The sequence below is a fragment of the Microtus pennsylvanicus genome, chromosome X (assembly GCF_037038515.1).
Source record: "Microtus pennsylvanicus isolate mMicPen1 chromosome X, mMicPen1.hap1, whole genome shotgun sequence".
Lineage (NCBI taxonomy): Eukaryota > Metazoa > Chordata > Mammalia > Rodentia > Cricetidae > Microtus > Microtus pennsylvanicus.
The window spans coordinates 140,839,559-140,857,394 of NC_134601.1; the positions used below are offsets into that span (position 1 = coordinate 140,839,559).

Here is a 17,836-nt window from a genome sequence, read left to right on the forward strand (position 1 = left end):
ATTTATATAGAAGTAATTAATTTCCAAGAATATTGTAGTGCTTATAAAATTAGTATACTTAAAATCATGTCTGTTCTTTATATAGGCTATAAAATTAGTATACTTAAAATCATGTCTGTTCTTTATATAGGCTTCTTTATTCCACCTGTTTCTCACAAGTATTCTTTCTTGTTAACTACTGTAGAATGGAAATCACTCTTCTAATTCACACAAGTCATTTATGTCCATTCTTTTCATAACAAGTTCTGTAGTTGTATTTTAGAATTTAACTGTCCCCTTGCAATTTGTTTTTGCTTCTATACATTTCTATTACTAACGATGAAGCAATTCAATTCATTGACCAAGTACATAATAAATAATAACAGCAAAGCCTAAATACTAAATCCCAAGTCCTTAGACTCTGACATTCATTGCAAATCTCTCCCTTACCCAAAGAGAATGCGAGGAATGTTATGCTCAAGTAGGATGTTAATTAATTTGTTACAGGTAAATTCTAGCTTATGCTGTTACCTGAGTTCCAGAATTCCGAGTGCATTTGATGAATTTAGACTTTGTCTTCAAAGTGAACCATTGTTCTTTTCAGGTGATCATCTGAAGTTTCCAAATTAATACAGGACATTTACATTTTTAAAATGTATACTTATGAACAGAAACTCAGTATTACTCCGTTTAACTCATTTTACCTTCTGAGGCATCTTACTCATGGGTTATCTGTATCCTTCATTTGTAAGGGACAGAATACTTCTAGACAAGCCCTATATGATCTTTTAGAAAGTAGAATTTTGATTTTTTACTCTCAAGCCATTATCACAATATCTTTTAAAAGACCTTAACATTTGCCCCTTTATAATTCAATTTAATAAATTCTAAACACAGAAAAGAAGATAGTGAACAGATAGAACTAGTCCATGATTTTTATGTTATACTAGATTTCAAAGCACCTGTTTGGAAACATAGATCAGATTCAGTATTAAATAATTTAAATTTCTTCAGCAAGAATAAATGATAAATTTAAGTCTTAACCACTCTGTGATCATTTTTATAAAAAACTTTGATGTCTTCACTAAACGTCAGTTGCAAAAGTTACTGCATAACTACTCATAAGTGAGGTATCATAATTGTCAGTTTTGTCCTGCCCCACAGTTTACTGACATGCATTTGTAAAAACTCAAAAAATCTACAGAAGGCTAAAAATATTCCCTATGCTGTAACCAAATATGCTGTATTAAGAACTTATTTTTTTTTGGTTTGTGCTTAAGCAATATTCATGCTGAGAATAGCAGGTTACAGAAGGTAGAGAACTTCTGATCCTTTAGTGTTGCTCAAGAGAAATACTCAGCAATGTTTAAAAGAATAAACAGATCGCTACTCTGCCATGACTATGAAACTTACAGTTAGTTTTAAGAAGAAGATATTCAAAAGCTGAAATTCAGGTTCCTAGGACCTGATTTGGCAATTTCTGATAGGGCATTGCTAACCTTAATAGCATGCTAAGCTTATTCTTTTAGACTAATGTCATGTATAATAAAATATTTTCTATGTTCTTATCTGCTCAGGCAAGTAACAACATAGATACCTTCCCTTCTCAGGGCACCTTACATATACCATACTTGTGCAAATTTGAAGTTCCTAGGCTTGCTGTTTGCATTTTATCAGAGCAGCATTGGCAAAAGAGAACATTTTTTTCCTGATATCCGATTTTATATGATAGTAATGGCTTTTCCTTTCTGGAAGCTGTATTGATGATGATAATTGAGGTACCTTGGCTTACTCTCTCTATTCTAATGATTTTTCCCACAATTGGCTATGGCAATGATAGAGGTCTGGCATTTACCTTCTTGGAGATTCATGAATTAGTGGCAAATGTTCCACCATTCTCCTTTTATATCTTTTCTGCTTACTTTCTCCAACAGGAACGGAAATTTGTAGGTGGAGCTGGCCAAGTAAGTGAAAAGATGATGGATCTTCTTGGGGATAAAGTGAAACTGAACTCTCCTGTTACTTATATTGACCAAACAGATGACAACATCATTGTAGAGACACTGAATCATGAACACTATGAGGTAACTCATTATAATCAAAGGAGTTTATAGTCAATAGGTTTTGTGCTTTTTGCAACTTGTAATCATATATAATCTAATCAGTAATATAGTTAACTCTAGCATATATCTACTGCAAGTATTCCAGATTGACAGATTTGGTTTACTTAGTATCCGACTTTGCTTCTTTATTTCTGTGATAAATACCATAACCAAAAGCAACTTTGGGAAGAAAGAATTTATTTGGCTTTCAGGTCTTGATCACAATCCATCATTGTGGGAAGTCACTAGAGATATTCAAACAGGAGCAGAGGCAGGAATCATGCAGAAGTGCTACTAATCGACTTGCTCCTATGACTTGTTCATTTTGCTTCTTATACTACTCAGGACCACCTGTCCAGGGATGATACCTTCCATAGTGGGCTGGACTGTCCCATATCAATCATTAATCAAGAAAATGCCCACAGACAAGCCAACATGCCAGTATGATGGAGGCAGTTCCTCAGTTGTGGCTCCATTTTCCAAGCTAACTCTAGTTTGTGTCAAATTGACAAAATATACCATCCCACCTATCTTGTTTTGTTTTCTTGCTTCACAGATGCTTGATTTGGTATTTTTTAATGATGCTTTGTACCCTTTGCAAAGGCTGCAACTCATGTGTCAAGTGATATTTTTGCATATTGCATTTCAGTGTAAATATGTAATTAGTGCCATTCCACCAACTTTGACTGCCAAGATACACTTCAAGCCAGAGCTTCCACCTGAGAGAACCCAGTTAATTCAGCGTATTCCGATGGGGGCTGTCATCAAGTGCATGGTATATTACAAGGAAGCCTTCTGGAAGAAAAAGGGTAGGTTACTCTTATTTGTGTTTGAACTATTAAGTAAAGAAACCACATTTTAGGGATATTGAGAATATGCTGAATAAAAAAAGACAAATGTTTTAAAATTTGTAGAGAAATTGTAAATCTGTCTCTAAATTTCACAAAATGGCCTCAAGAGTGACTGTTGACAATGGGAGAAAAAGATGGGCATGCAATAGGAATATCAATTATGGGTCCACCACTGTCAAGTTCCTGGCATTTATCTTGCTGCTTATCCTTCATGAGCAGAATGAGACCACGGGACCTTGTGGAAACAGTGCTGCTATGAAACCAACTATTCCTGGACTTCACCAGTTTATTGGCATCAGTCTCTAAACATAAAATGATTATAAGGCTTTGTGATAAATGCTTATTATGGTGTTGTGAATATTAAATGAGGCAGGGTTTAGGAAACAGGAACTTTCCAGATATGGTTCTTCCTCATATCCAACAGAATTCTTTTCACAACTTCTGGTGTTAATGGAAGTGATTCCTTCTAGCGCATTCTGTCTTTTTCTCCATTTGTTCCTACATTCAGGGCTATTTTACCATTTTCCCCATCTTACCATTTTACCATGCATGAGTCATAGCCCTCTGTGGAAAAAATGATAGAGATGGGCCATTTTCCACATAAGGAATAGATGTTCTTATCTAGTCATTGTGTCTTTAAAATACAAGGGTCTAGAGTTAGAGCTAATAGTAGTACTTTAAAATTTTCCTTCCTTCTACTAAAATAGTTTATATACATTCTTTATATGTGTGTATCTCCAATGTTAATTTCAATTCCTTAATTAATTTTCTCCTGCTTAAGACTATTGTGGATGCATGATAATTGAAGATGAGGACGCACCAATTGCAATCACTCTGGATGACACCAAACCGGATGGATCAGTGCCTGCCATCATGGGGTAAGTTAGAGCTGGGTACAGTTTCTAATTTGTGTTGGTATAGGTGCTGGCAAAGTATATTTCTTTATAATTAGACTCAATCAATAATACATATAAACTATATCATGTTTCCATGTGTTAGCATATCCATAGAAATGTTTTTGTGTGTGGCACAAGAATGCCAGAAAACTACTAAACTTGACACCATTTTTAACTTGTACTCACCTACCTATTCTCTATAAAAACTTACATGCTGTATGATAGTCAGTGTTTTCTAAAGACAGGATGTCTGCAGTCATTTTGGAAAGAGAACAACTTTACCCTATAAAACCTTTCAACTACAGTGTCTCTGTACTTGATCTGCTTTCCAAACACTGGTTGCATACAAAGTATCAGTGTCAATATAACCCAGGCCACAAGTGGATGGCCTGTAGTTATCATTCACCAGCAATACTTCTTTTGTCTTCAGAAGTGCACTGATAATTCACCAGTCTGGGAACTAGTGCTCTGGAGAAGGAAGTGGGCCCTCACAAACGAAATGCTAAGGAGAGACACACCTTCCTAGTTGCCTACCTTTGTCCTTCTAAAATATCCTATATACTTAGAAAGTCCTTTAATTTTATTGCACTATAACAAAATAACACATGTTGATAATAGTCAAATGACTTTTAGAGACCAATGGTTTCTGATTTGGGGAAATGCAGGCCTCCTTGCTGAAGAGATGGTTGAGCTTTATAAATATCGCATCATGCCATTTTGGAAAAGCTAAAAGAGAAAGGGGTCAGACCCAAGTTCCAAGGAACCTAAGAAGCAGATTCTGCCTGGGTTACTCATAAAATGGTTACTAAATGCTCCTCTGGTTGTAATGTAAGAAATAGTACTAAATTCCTGAGGCAGGCAGGAACATACAGTATAATTACCATAAAAAGCCATATATCCTGTTCATTTTTAGTCCCACTGAGCAAGACAGGATCCAGGTAGTTTAGCCAGCTTGGCATTTCTATAGGCAGCAAAAAGCAAATCAGGGTACGAGTTTCAGAAAGTCAGTGATAGTTCAGTTATGGATGGAAGAACTTCAGATGTCCTTCCCTTATGCTCCACTGGAGTTGGTTGGCTTTATAACAGGGACATATGTGTTGACATTCTTCCAAGTATGCTGGAATTATTTAGGAAATGCCTAAAATGATGTATTTTTTTGTTTTAACTTTATTTTATTGCTAAAAGATGTATATCTGCGTGAAAAATGTTTTAATAATATCTACTTTGTAGAATGATCAAATCAGGTTTGTTATTATATCCTTTACCTCATATGGTTATTTTTTTATGATAAGAACATTGAAAACTTTGTTTAGCTATTTTAAAATATATAATAAATTAATATTAACTATGGCTACCCTACTGTTCAGTAGATCACCGAATTTATTCCTCCAGTTTAACTGGTACTTTATGTTTATGGGAGGCCAGACATTACTTTTTTCAAATATGAAGAACCACTGAAAACAATTATGATGCAAGAGATCTCATTCCTTCCTTCTGTTTAAAATGCAGAACAGAGATTTTAAAAGGTAGATGATTTCTTTGTCCTCCCTTGCATCTCACTTATGTTAGGAGATAAGTTCTCCTTTACTGTAAATAGCATTTTATTAGCTTGGAGCCAGAGCCAGAGGAATCTGCAAGCTGACCTCCAAAAGTAGCTTCCAGTGTACATGCCTTCTCATGATTTCCCATTTCCACAAACCTAAAACTCTGTTTCTTTGTTTCTAAAATGTGTTGTTCTTTGTTATATATGTAGTATAAGCCAGACTTGCCACTTCTAGGATACTTTTCGCCATTGTGTCTCCTAAAGGACAAACACTGCGAAGGATAATAAACTTGCATATTTTTCTTTTCTTTTTTTATTTAAATTTTTTTATTTCACATACAAACCCCAATTCCCCCTCTCTCCCCTTCTCCCACCCTCCTCTCTTCCCCCATCCCACCCCAAACCACTCCTCAGAGGGGGTAGGGCCTCCCTTGGGGAGTCAACAAAGTCTCGCATATCATTTTCCTTTTGTAAATCTCTTTTGTTGTTATTGTTACAACAATATGAGGATTGAGAAGAAATATTTCATCTTTCATTATTGTTGTTGACAGCTATTCTTGTTACATTAGGTCAGTAGTTTCCATCCTCTCCTATTTTGTATGTACAACACTGCATATTGAACCTAGGGTCTGGTACATGCTAGGCAAATGTCTTCTACTATTTTGTGTGATTTATTTTGATATAGGGTCTCACTAAATTACTCTGCAGCAAAACTGGTTTTAAACTTTCCTGTTTCAGAATCCTGAGTAGCTGCAATTGCAGGACTGTGCTGCCAGACTCAGTTCAATGGCTTGTGCTTTTTTCCTTCCTTCCTCTAACCCTCCTTTCCTCCCTCCCTCCTTTCTTCTTTCCTTTCTCTTGAGGCAGGTTCTCCTATAGCCAAACTTGGTTTGTAATTGAGACTGATCTTTAACTCCTGATCCTCTGGCCTCCACCTTCTAAATGCTGGGATTGCAGACATATGTCAGCAATCCGACTTTGTACTTTGTTCCTGATAATGAAAACCTTGTAGATTATCACTTCTACTTTGGTCTTTGCATCTGGCCCTAAGAGCCTCAAAAACAAGGGTAATAATTAACTAGCACTGTGTTCGTAATAACCATCACCTTTTAGAAACTGTACTTTAGAACTATTAAATGTCTTCGATGCAACTCCAGCATGTTTGATTTCCACAGTAAATGGCTTAAGAAAGTTGAACAGTATTTGTCTATAGTTAAAGTGATTATTGTATTCCTAGTGAGATTTTATAGTTGATAAACAACACTGTCTTTGAAGTCACAACCATACAAAATCAGCTGACTAATAATTTAATTTTTCATCAGATCTTGGTAATTTTCTTTAAAATAGTATACAAGTCTAAACTTAATGATTATTGCGCAAACCTAAAATATAACCAAATCCATTAATTTTGAGTCAAAACTAAAAGTGATAACTCAAGCAAAATTATTATTGTATCCTATAATGTTGACTAGTTCAAATATCATTTTAATTCATTCATTTTTAAATATTAAGACACAAATGCTGGATTTCATTGTGGCATTTCCATCCATACATTGTTTTCGTAGATACTTCTCTTCCATTCTCCATCCCCACCTCTAGTACCCCTCTTGCTGGTATCTTTATTTAAATAATATGCATCTGCCTCTGAAACTCAATCCTGTGTTAATATTCTTTGTATCTTTGCTTCTCTGAACATGTTCTAATAGCAGTTTTAAAAGAGTTGCTAGTCAAATTGATGAACACTTCTATTCAGGGGTGAGGAGAAGAGGAAATATCCCCTTTCAGCCTTGATCTATCTATTTGATCTCTCTAGAAAAAAAGTAAAATTTTAGCCATTTTTAGTGAAGAAATAGTTTCATTACACTAGTTCATTTAGATTGGTAGTGGATACTGGAAAATAGATCCAGAACTTTCTATATACTAATCAAGTGCTTTACCACTGAGCTATGTCTTCACACCTCCCATGGATTTTATAATATATCTATTTCTATTAATAGTATAAATAAGGATTTCATCTCACAATTGAATTCTTTAAAATGTATGTACAGTTAATATCATTGACATAATATATAGGATCTATTTGACTAAAGGGACCAGATAGATTATAGTTGAGCTTTACTGAGTTAGTTTGTTGGGAGGCTCTATTTAATCATTTTCCAAGGAAGCTGACTTAGAGATAGAGACATGGATACAGGAGACTTATTGGGGTGAACTTTAGGGAGTACTGCTTTTGTGGAAGGGAAGGAATCAGAGAGAATGTTGAATGTCAGTGCTGTCTAAACCAAGATCTCATCCAGCCCCTAGAAATAGGGAAGCTGGAATGACCTTTCACACTTGTTCCAAACTTAGACAAGGGAATGGGCCAACTTAATCATTGGCTATCAATTGCCTCTTAGGAGGGGCAGGATATTGTTTCAGGAACTTATCTGCTGGTGAATATAATTGCTGGGGAAGGGTTTAATATGTGAGCTAAGGGCACCAATTACTGGTTCTGAAGAGCATTTGGGCAGGGAGTGAGGAGTGTATCATTGCATTTATGGTAGGTGTATATTAATAATTGTCCAGTTTTTATTGAGTGTCATTGCCATGATAATCATCTAATGCAATCTTAATATGCCTAACATCTAATTTCCTATAATATCAAATATGATGTTAAATTTTAGAAGTAAAATATTGAGCAAGAAATTATCTGTTAATTAGGAACTCACAGTCTAGCAGAGTTTTGGATGCAGAGGAAACCTGAAGACAGGATGGCATTTGCTGTAGGGGAAGGGGAGTTTTGGGAGAGTTCATTAATGCTGAGCAGATAGTGGTATGTATTTATCATGACTATAACTGCCCATTCAAATGTGGCTTCTTTCTCCAGCTTCATACTTGCCCGGAAAGCTGATCGACTTGCTAAACTACATAAAGAAATAAGGTAAACAATTTATATCTGAAAAATCAATAAATGTTGCCTTTACATTTTGTTTGTTGCACCAACAATAGTAGAACAATAGCAAGAAGAGCACAATAATTTACAAATATTCCCAACCTCAACAATTCAACATTTTAAATACTTTGCTATGTTCTCCTTGGTCAAGTCAATGTCTATGTGCATGTGTTAATTTTACACATTTGTGTTCACTTTATGTGGTTAAGAGATAGGGTTTTCCTGTGAGATAATTGAAGGTAGCCAGAATACTGTAATAGAGCCCTCATGGCTTAGCCACTTTTCCGAAGAGCACGCCCCCTTTGAATACCATCACTTTGGTAATAAAGTTCTAACAAGGAAAAAACTTAATGTGGTGTGTGTGTGCACGCACATGCACATGTGCATGTATATATGTTTTGGCTCATGTATACCATAACACATGAGTGGAGAACAGAGAACAGTTTTGTGGTATCAGTTTTCTTCTACCTTGAAATGGGTTCCAGGAATTGAACTCAAATCATCAGGATTATATAGCAAGCATGTGTACTCACTGAATCATCCTACTAACTCCAACATAGGAATTTTGGAGGGTTGCATACATTCAGATCTTAGCCACTAACATGTGACAAAGTCAAGAGAAGCAGATAACACATCCACACTTTTTTTTCATTCCACCACAGTAAGCTTGACATTTTCTGTTGGATTTCCTGCATTTCCTTTCTATTAATAATAAAATAAATACCAGACTGGAGGTAGACATTTGGTTGTGATTCCACATACGGACTGAACTGTAAAGTTTTTGTAAGCCAAAACCTTTACTGAATACATCAGTGATAAGAACAGTAGTTTTCAAAACTGACCTGTGCCTAACTCTCACAGAAAGTATTTGGAAAGTCTAATCTCTTGAGGCTTATAGAATATGAATCAGTAGGTCTGAAGTAGAGACTTAGAATTTGTATCTTTTAACTACCTGCTCAAGTGATTATGAGGAGGAGACAGTTTGATAAGCTAGTGGTTTAATACAACTATAAAATGTTGTGCATGGTGGCCTCATTTGGCTGCAGCTTAAAATATATTCTATTATTTTTAAGGACAAACTAATCTAAATACATTACTCTGAGTGGAGAATATATCTCAGTGGTAAAACACATCTTTTTTGTGTGTGAAACCCAGTGTTTCATCCCTGTCACACATACATAGAACCTATTTCTGTATAACATTATTGTCTTCCATATATCTTCTCAAAAGTTTTAATTTAAATGAGGGAAGGGAATGGGAAAGATAATTCTCTGATGTGTTTATACAAGCTTGTCTTTGGCTCATATAATAATATGAAATACAGTAAATGTTATTTTATTATGTTTTTATTATTTATGATTAAAAGTTAATTACAATGAAGGTTGAATTTTAGGTTTAGTTCTAATTTAGTAAAGATTTTATTATACGTAAAGAAAATAAGTTAAACACATCAAGCTTTTTAGAATACTGATTGACAATATTCTTATTTGTCTTGGCAATGGTCTTAACTGACTCTGAATGTCTGAATTACTGCTTATAATCTCTCATAAAGTTAGAATCTGCAATCTCTTTGTGGCACAGAAAAGAGGATACAATGTAGAAGGAACTGCTGGCAGGCTGCGATTTCACCCAGCTCCCACAGAGCTACTTTACACCTGAAATAACAACACACAAATTGTATTCATTTAAACACTGCTTGGCCCATTAGTTTCAGCCTCTTACTGGCTAACTCTCACATCTTGATTAACCCATTTCTAATAATCTGTGTAGCACCACCAGGTGGTGGCTTACTGGGAAAGATTCAGCATGTCTGACCTGGAGGCTGGCTCCATGGCGTTTGCCTCACTTTCCTTCTTCCCAGCATTTTGGTCTGTCTACTCCACCCACCTAATTTTCTGCCATATCAAAAGGCCAAGGCAGTCTCTTTATTAACCAATGAAAGTAACACATAGACAGAATGCCCACCTACATCAATACAATACTGGACTGAGCATAGAATTTGACTCAACACATATTGAGCACCTACTATGGACAGAATACTCTGAATAGTACAGGTTTGCCTTCCCATTGCTCAACTTAATAAAGGAATCTGAAGCTCACTGAACTTCAGCTTCATCTTTTAAATGGAGAATTTAGATTAAACAGAGAAAGCAAGTAAACTTATGACTTCTTCCTGTATGTTAAGGCTTTTAGTCAAGCGTTTCTAACAATCCTAGAATTAACATATCCACTTAACATTATGTGACATCATTCATGAGTGACATTTGTCTCCTTTAAAACCTTACATAAAAACAGTATACCAATAAATAGCATGTATAATTCTACCTCCTCTTCTCGACTTAACCTTCTGTACATACATGATAGGAGTCCAAGAGTTATATATATCAATGGTATAAAAACAATGATATCAAGAGTGATAAGCTTAAATTTTGTTCCACACTATTTAGAGAAATTGGGGTTATGTTTTAAAAATATTTTCTAATGTAATTGGCAATATAAACTTGTATATTTTTATAGTTGGTTCTTTAATACTAGTAAGCTTGGCTCTTGCATGTATGTGTGCACTCACACATACATATTTTTAACCATTTCTTTCACCTGGTCTTAATGCTTTTTATGGGTTTGAATTACACCTTTCCCTCATTTTCATAAAAATTATTTTCTGCTTGTTCATTAGCCTTTAACAAATATTTCAGATGCATTTTCACATGTTTAAAAAGAGTAAATGTCAGTAGTATATATATATTCAATACTTGAGATAGAGCCATTAACTTAGAAGATGGGTAGATTTAGTAACTTAGGTTTTTAAAAAGTTTACCAGGAATAGTTGTGAGTTTTAATTGTATCTTCTTTCAAGAAGAGATTAGCTAGGCATGGTAGAATACACCTATAATCCAAACACTCAAGAGGCTGAGACAAGGGAATCACAGCAAGTTTGAAACCACCCTTATCTCCATAGCAAGTTACAGGCTATACATAATAAGACTTTGACTTTTAAAAAAGGAAAATTCTGTTGCTTCCTCAAATTATTGTACTGAGACATATGATATTAACCAGCATACAGAAATACACTAAGACATATAAGCTGAGTACAGGGATTAATTGACTATTTGTTTTATAGTTACAGAAGGCTATTAAGTTTCATTTTTTTCTTCAAGGAAGTCACTATCAAGTACCCTAGAACGTAATGTGTTTATACTATGCCCATCAGTTATTACTTATTTAACATACCTTTGCTCTTCTCTATAGGAAGAGGAAAATCTGTGAGCTCTATGCCAAAGTTCTGGGATCTCAAGAAGCTTTACATGTAAGAACCCCTAGTCTTACATGTAATCTAAGTCTTTAGCAGACTTTGCTCTATTGGGTCAAAGTGGTAAATTAAAGCAAGTTCTGGTTTCTTGTAAGTCTTAAGCGGCGAATAGAAATAGGTGTGTTTAATTTAGAGAATTAATTTCAGTAATCCAAAAGTATTAAAAACTAGTGTCAGGTACATAGAACTTGTGATATGACATTCCTTTGGGCTTTTTAAATATTCACTGCATAATAGACATTCAACTGTAGTAAGAGACGTGGGGCTACAATCACTATGTCACGGATCATTGAGATTAGTCTGCAAAACAGAGATCCTGTGCTTCTGTCATTGTCAAGTGCTTGCTATTAAATAAAAACCCTAGATATGTCACCATGTGTTGCTGAAGGCTTTGTGATATATATTTTACACACCAGGCTTAATGTTTGCCCTGGTCAAAGATATACTAATTCATTTCTCCACGTGGAGAATCAATTCATACCTCATTTGGCACTCCGAGATTTTTTTTATACTGCTTCTGAAAGTAGTGAGAAGGAAACGGCTTCTGAAGAGCCTACCAATAGCTGAGGACTTTTTTTCTGTGGATTATTGTTTAAACTGTGCAAATACTAAACATTTAGAATGTGATAGGGGAGTCATGGGGAAAAAAGTGCTCCCCAAGGAGTACTTTCATTTTGTGTCCTTTGAGCAGTATTTTTATCATGTACTTTTCCAGCTTAGCAAAGGGATATGAAATAATGTTTTGTGCTCATCTTTTACTTGTTCCCTCCCACCCTGCCATTATTAGTGATGCCTGAGTAGATTGGAAAGTAAAATCCACTTTCTTAAACACTCCAGAATTTGGAGAAGACCTTTCCAAAAGCTAATTGTTAGTAGTGTTTCCTGAAGGCTTAGCTTTACATTCTACTATCTGCATGGATGAGAGCATCCTTGCTACCAATTATTGGGCTACGTTTTGACTACTTTAGGCAAGATGTTAAGAAAATCTGTGTTTTTATTTTACAATGTACTCTTTTTTTGTCTTGCAGTGCTGGGAATTAAACTTGGGATCTTGTGCATGTTATGAAAGTGATTTACCACTCAATTTTATTCCTGGACTGAAGTTTTTCTCTCTTCCCCTCCTCCTTCTTCCCACTTTCCTTTTCTTTCTAATTTTCTTATTTATTTTCATTGTGCTGAGCTCAAACTCAGGGCCTGGCACATACATTCCACAGAGTCCCATTACCACTTTATGCTTTAAATATAAGCTGTTTTGTTAATGTAGCATACACAAGGCCTTCACTGTTGGCAGGTAACAATTCAACTTTTATTTCCTTTTGTAATTTTCTTCTCATTGAACTACAGCCAGTCCATTATGAAGAGAAGAACTGGTGTGAAGAACAGTACTCCGGAGGTTGCTACACAGCCTACTTCCCTCCCGGCATCATGACCCAGTATGGAAGGTACTGCCCCATCACTGCACCAACTCATACAGGGCTGGCACACATTCAAACAAGCTGTGGTCAATAAGACTTGTAGAAATAGGCAATACTCTTATTTGTACATCCCTGATAAATAGCTTGTAAATCAATGGATGCCCCCAGAGAAATGGATGTTAACACATAGAGTTGTAGCAGAGTACTAGGCAGGATGTCAGATGTCAGCAGCACTTGTGAGATGAAGACAACCACATTGTCCTTTGAGAAGCCCTTTGAATTCTCCTCAGCATTTATTTTCACAGGGTTACCCAGCCACAGGACAATGGATGTGTTTGCCCAACACATCTGTCTTGTCAACAGAGAGGCATCATATATTCTTCAAAGGAAAAATTCCTAAGTGTATACAGCTGAGATGGGAGGAGATGAGATCTACATGGCCTGGGAGTCTACCCTTACTTAGAAATACCATGTTTCATATACATTGTTATTTCTTTGTCATGTAGGCATAGGATTCAGGGTTTCTTGCTCAGTTTCAAGAGATGCTACATAAGAGTACTGTACCCATATTTTCTCACAGGCTGACTAGCTGGCTGAAAATATGTCATCATCACCTTTAGTGATGAGTAAATTTACAGTCTACTTCTCCCAGGCTTGATAGTTTAGATCCTTGTGCACAGGTATAGAAAGCAAAGAATAGCGTTTTACTTTGGGCTGAGTCTCATGAGTGTTTTCTCCTTGATTGGTTTCCCTTCCTTTTGTGGACTAGATGAAGACAGTGATTGGCTCATTTCCCCTCAGCACATTTCCATTTAACTCTGTGTGACCTCTTTATTTCCTTGAAGGGTGATTCGCCAGCCAGTGGGCAGAATTTACTTTGCAGGCACAGAGACAGCTACACAGTGGAGTGGCTACATGGAAGGAGCAGTCCAAGCTGGAGAACGAGCAGCTAGAGAGGTAAGGAAGGAATCTAAAGTGCACTTCTTTTTCGTTGTAATTACATCTCAGGAAGCAGTACTGGGAATTGAATTGAAGGCATCATGCATGAGAGGTATGGGGTATACCAATGAGCTGTAGCCTAGCCCTGTGACAGCATTCTTGTCATCTTGTCTTTCTTGTTGTTTGTTTTATGTTTATATGGATATACTACAACAAATTAGATGCTTGGGCTATTTTATCGACATGTATACATGCTATTTGTATTTCTTGTGCATATTTGTGGGGTACACATTGATATTTTGATGCCTATGAATAATATGCAACAATCAAATCAAGATAATTAGCATCTCCTTCATATCAAACATGTATCGTTTCTTTGAATCGTTCAAAATCCTTTCTTCTAGCTCTTTGAAACTATATAGTAAATTGTGATTATCCATAGTGACCCTATATTGCTATAGAATGTTAGAATTTGTTCTTCCCTTTGAACTATATTTTGATACCTGTTATTCACTCTCAGTAGTCTTACTCCCTGTTGCCTTTCTTAACTTCTGATGGCCTCTGTTCTTTTTTCTACTTCTATAAAATCCACTTTATTTGGCTTCTACATATAATGGATAGCATGTACTTTTTGTATTTCTAGGAATGACAGATTTCATTTAAGGTTATATTGTCCTTTAAGCTCATCCATGTTGTAAGATTAATAACATTTCATTCTTATTTAAGGCTGAATAATGTTCCATTGTATGTGAATAACAAATTTTCATTATCTATTCATCCATCTATTTCTTGACACTGATAGACACTGATAATTATGTATAGATTTCTTCGACACCCACCTGTGTGTATATGTTTAATATGTTTTGAGTCTATCAAAAATATATAATGTCACATTATAATGCCATAGTCACTTCTCTTTCAGGTCTTGAATGCTCTAGGAAAAGTTGCCAAGAAAGACATATGGGTTCAAGAGCCTGACTCTAAGGTAAGTTTGGCTACTCCATCTCTATAGACAAGCTACAAGGCAAAAAAAAAAAAATTGCATTGCCCTTCTTTCAGCCTTTATTATAGATGTAACTGTCTTGGGTATAGAAATGCACACTATTACATATAGACTTTGTTTCTTCTAGCTATGCAAGAATTTCTGTTAATGATCTATGTTCATTCATCTAGGATGTTCCAGCATTTGAAATTACCCACACCTTCTTGGAGAGGAACCTGCCTTCCGTGCCTGGTCTACTAAAGATCACTGGTTTTTCCACCTCTGTGGCTCTTCTCTGCTTTGTATTGTACAAGTTTAAACTGCTGCCGTGATCCTGAATTTTTTTCACCCTCAGGCCTCCTGCTTGACCATCCTTAGCACCATCACCATCAAAAAGAAAATGTGGATGAATTACAGCCTGTGTCACTGGGCCATTTAAGTGCACTTGATTTAACCCTCCTCAGTTTAATCTCAGTCATTGTAAAGTGATAACAATCCAAAGAATCACCTAGCTAATTTTAGTAAGATTAAGTTTCATTCTGTTTATTACACTAATTTGTGTTTGCTGGTAGAATAAAATCCCGTGAGTATTTGATTTCAGAAAGGTGAAATACTTGTGAGGAATAATTTCTGGGTTCTGTTTTTCTTGCCTTTAACGCGAAATAGTTGATGGTTTCAGAAATAAAACATTTGACTTATTGTGATTTTCATGTTAGCTACCCAAATGTGCAGAATAAAATGGTGGCTGAAATGTTCTCTAGGTATCCTCACTGACCAGTTCCATGTGAGACAAACTACCATAGGTACTTTCTTTTCTGGACTGTATCTATATATGAATTGGCCCTTGTAACTAACATTCTGTGCTGATTTAAAAAAAGTAGCATTTTTTCATAGAATTGGATCCCTAAACCACCTGTGTCTTCAATGTGGTTAAATATTAGTATGCCATTTTCTCTCAAGTACCAAAGGACACATAAAATTTTCTCTATTGTTATTTATTGAGACAGTCAAATACAGAAATAAAATTAAGGCTCCTTATTTACTGGAGTAAGGCTCAAATCTGATAACATTACTTGTTTTAATTATTAGGTTTTATGACAACCATTAAATTAAATGATTTTATATACCCAGACTGAGTTCTTGATCTTAGAAGTATTGTGAGCCTGGAATGGTACCTATCTATTCTCTTTTCCATTTGAAAAAAAACCTGTCAATTAAAAGAAAAAAAAACACTTTCCAAAGGTTTCAACCACAAAGCCCTTCCTCTTTTAAAAAAAATATAAACATATTTTTTATTTAAGAAAAATTAAAAGATTGCTAGCACATGCCAGTCAACCCAAGTTTATTACACTAGATTTGTCCTAAATACAAACTTAAGCCTCTGGATGATGATATGAGGACTTGAGATCTTTAAAGTTTTGCCCATTCTAAGAGCAAAGATCTAGTTTTTCTGCCCTGCTTTATCTTGTAATTCAAAAGCATTTTAACTAACTTAAAAGATTCAGTGATGTCTTATACTCCAGTACATAAGGAGTTGCCTGGATTCATATCAAACTGCAGTGAGAATTCTCATCACTAATCTGTTAGAGTTGTGTGTATTAACTTACTGATTAACTCAGCCCTGACACACCTTGAGAAATGATTTAAACAGCTGAATTGGCAATGGTTCTAACGGTATTCAGATTATTAGCATTGAACTATTGAACGTTGAAAATCTCCTGAGTTTGCAGTTTACCCTCTTCTGCTTCTTAGAAATCCAATTAATCCATCCTAATTATATCAATCCTATTAAGCTACAGCTTGGGTATTAAAATGATTTCTAGTACAGATGTGCTTTGATATGTAATGAGAGTTGAGAAACACCATACGTGAGGTTGTCTACCACAAAGATATATCATAGATCTTTTTTCTATGACAGAGAAAAAAAAGTCATTTTAAGAGGTTGATAATCCTAATCCCCTTCACAGTTCTGAATACCAGTTGGCCTTTTTAATAGTTAGGATGAGAATTAGATATAAGAAGTACACCTTTTTGTCACAGCTGTTAAATATGGACTCATTATGATGAAAAAAGTTAAACTTTACTGAAAGACCGTGAACTTTATTTTGCTTGATGGTTGTGAACTTGGTGCCCAATGTTCCATGTCCAAAGTTGGCCCCAGTGCTACATGTGAGTTTTTGCCTATGTATATGATTTGACACTGAAGTAAGATTTTGTCTGTATGGTACTGGGTTTTGTTGTTAATAAAATGTGATGCCACCTTCATTCAGATAGACTTCTCTTTTTGGCTGATAGTTCTATCAAAAGGTTCAAAAGGGTTCCCATGGCCAGAAATGTATAGAGGATGAACTTCTAAAAAGCATTTGATATTGAGACTTCAGATTCTCAACACTGGGTTTTGTCTTCAAGCCCAGGAGTAGATCAAATGCTATAATATTATAGTTGATCTGACTGGGCCACAGTTGTGTGTTCTACCTACAATTTGTGGTTTCTCACCTAATTAGTTTATAATGCCTAGAGCAGGTCACTGGGATTCTCTGCCTCAGTTTCCCTAACTGGGCAAAGTTTATCATGAGACCTTATAGAGAAGTAGAGAGTAGATGACCTATGAGTTGTGTATCACTCAGAAAGGTACAAATTCCTTTTGACGACTTCTGGTCATCAAAAATTAAAAACTGTTGCTGATGGTTTGGTTCGCTTGACCAAATTGTTCACAAGTCTCTCACTTTAAAAAAAATAAGAAATCTGTTTTATATCATTTGAATACCAAATTATTTGTGGTTGCCTTTTATTCTCACAAAATACCAACCAAGTAATATTACTGGGGTGGGTAAAAGAGGCCTACGTTAGAAGTTCAAAAAGACAGACGACACAGGAAAAGCCCTGT

The 17,836-nt window shown here is 35.5% G+C and overlaps 1 protein-coding gene across 1 annotated transcript in view; it reads left to right on the plus strand.

Moving 5' to 3' along the window:
* The window catches only part of Maoa (monoamine oxidase A), a 73,675-nt gene extending 56,461 nt beyond the window's left edge, over window positions 1-17,214 (plus strand). The window contains exons 7-15 of the mRNA XM_075957129.1: window positions 1,914-2,063; window positions 2,731-2,890; window positions 3,714-3,810; window positions 8,238-8,291; window positions 11,553-11,610; window positions 12,958-13,055; window positions 13,874-13,985; window positions 14,890-14,952; window positions 15,141-17,214. Coding sequence (XP_075813244.1) covers window positions 1,914-2,063; window positions 2,731-2,890; window positions 3,714-3,810; window positions 8,238-8,291; window positions 11,553-11,610; window positions 12,958-13,055; window positions 13,874-13,985; window positions 14,890-14,952; window positions 15,141-15,281 — 933 coding nt within the window. The 3' untranslated portion in view covers window positions 15,282-17,214. The remainder of the gene's footprint in view (window positions 1-1,913; window positions 2,064-2,730; window positions 2,891-3,713; window positions 3,811-8,237; window positions 8,292-11,552; window positions 11,611-12,957; window positions 13,056-13,873; window positions 13,986-14,889; window positions 14,953-15,140) is intronic.
* The last annotated feature ends 622 nt before the right edge of the window (window positions 17,215-17,836 follow it).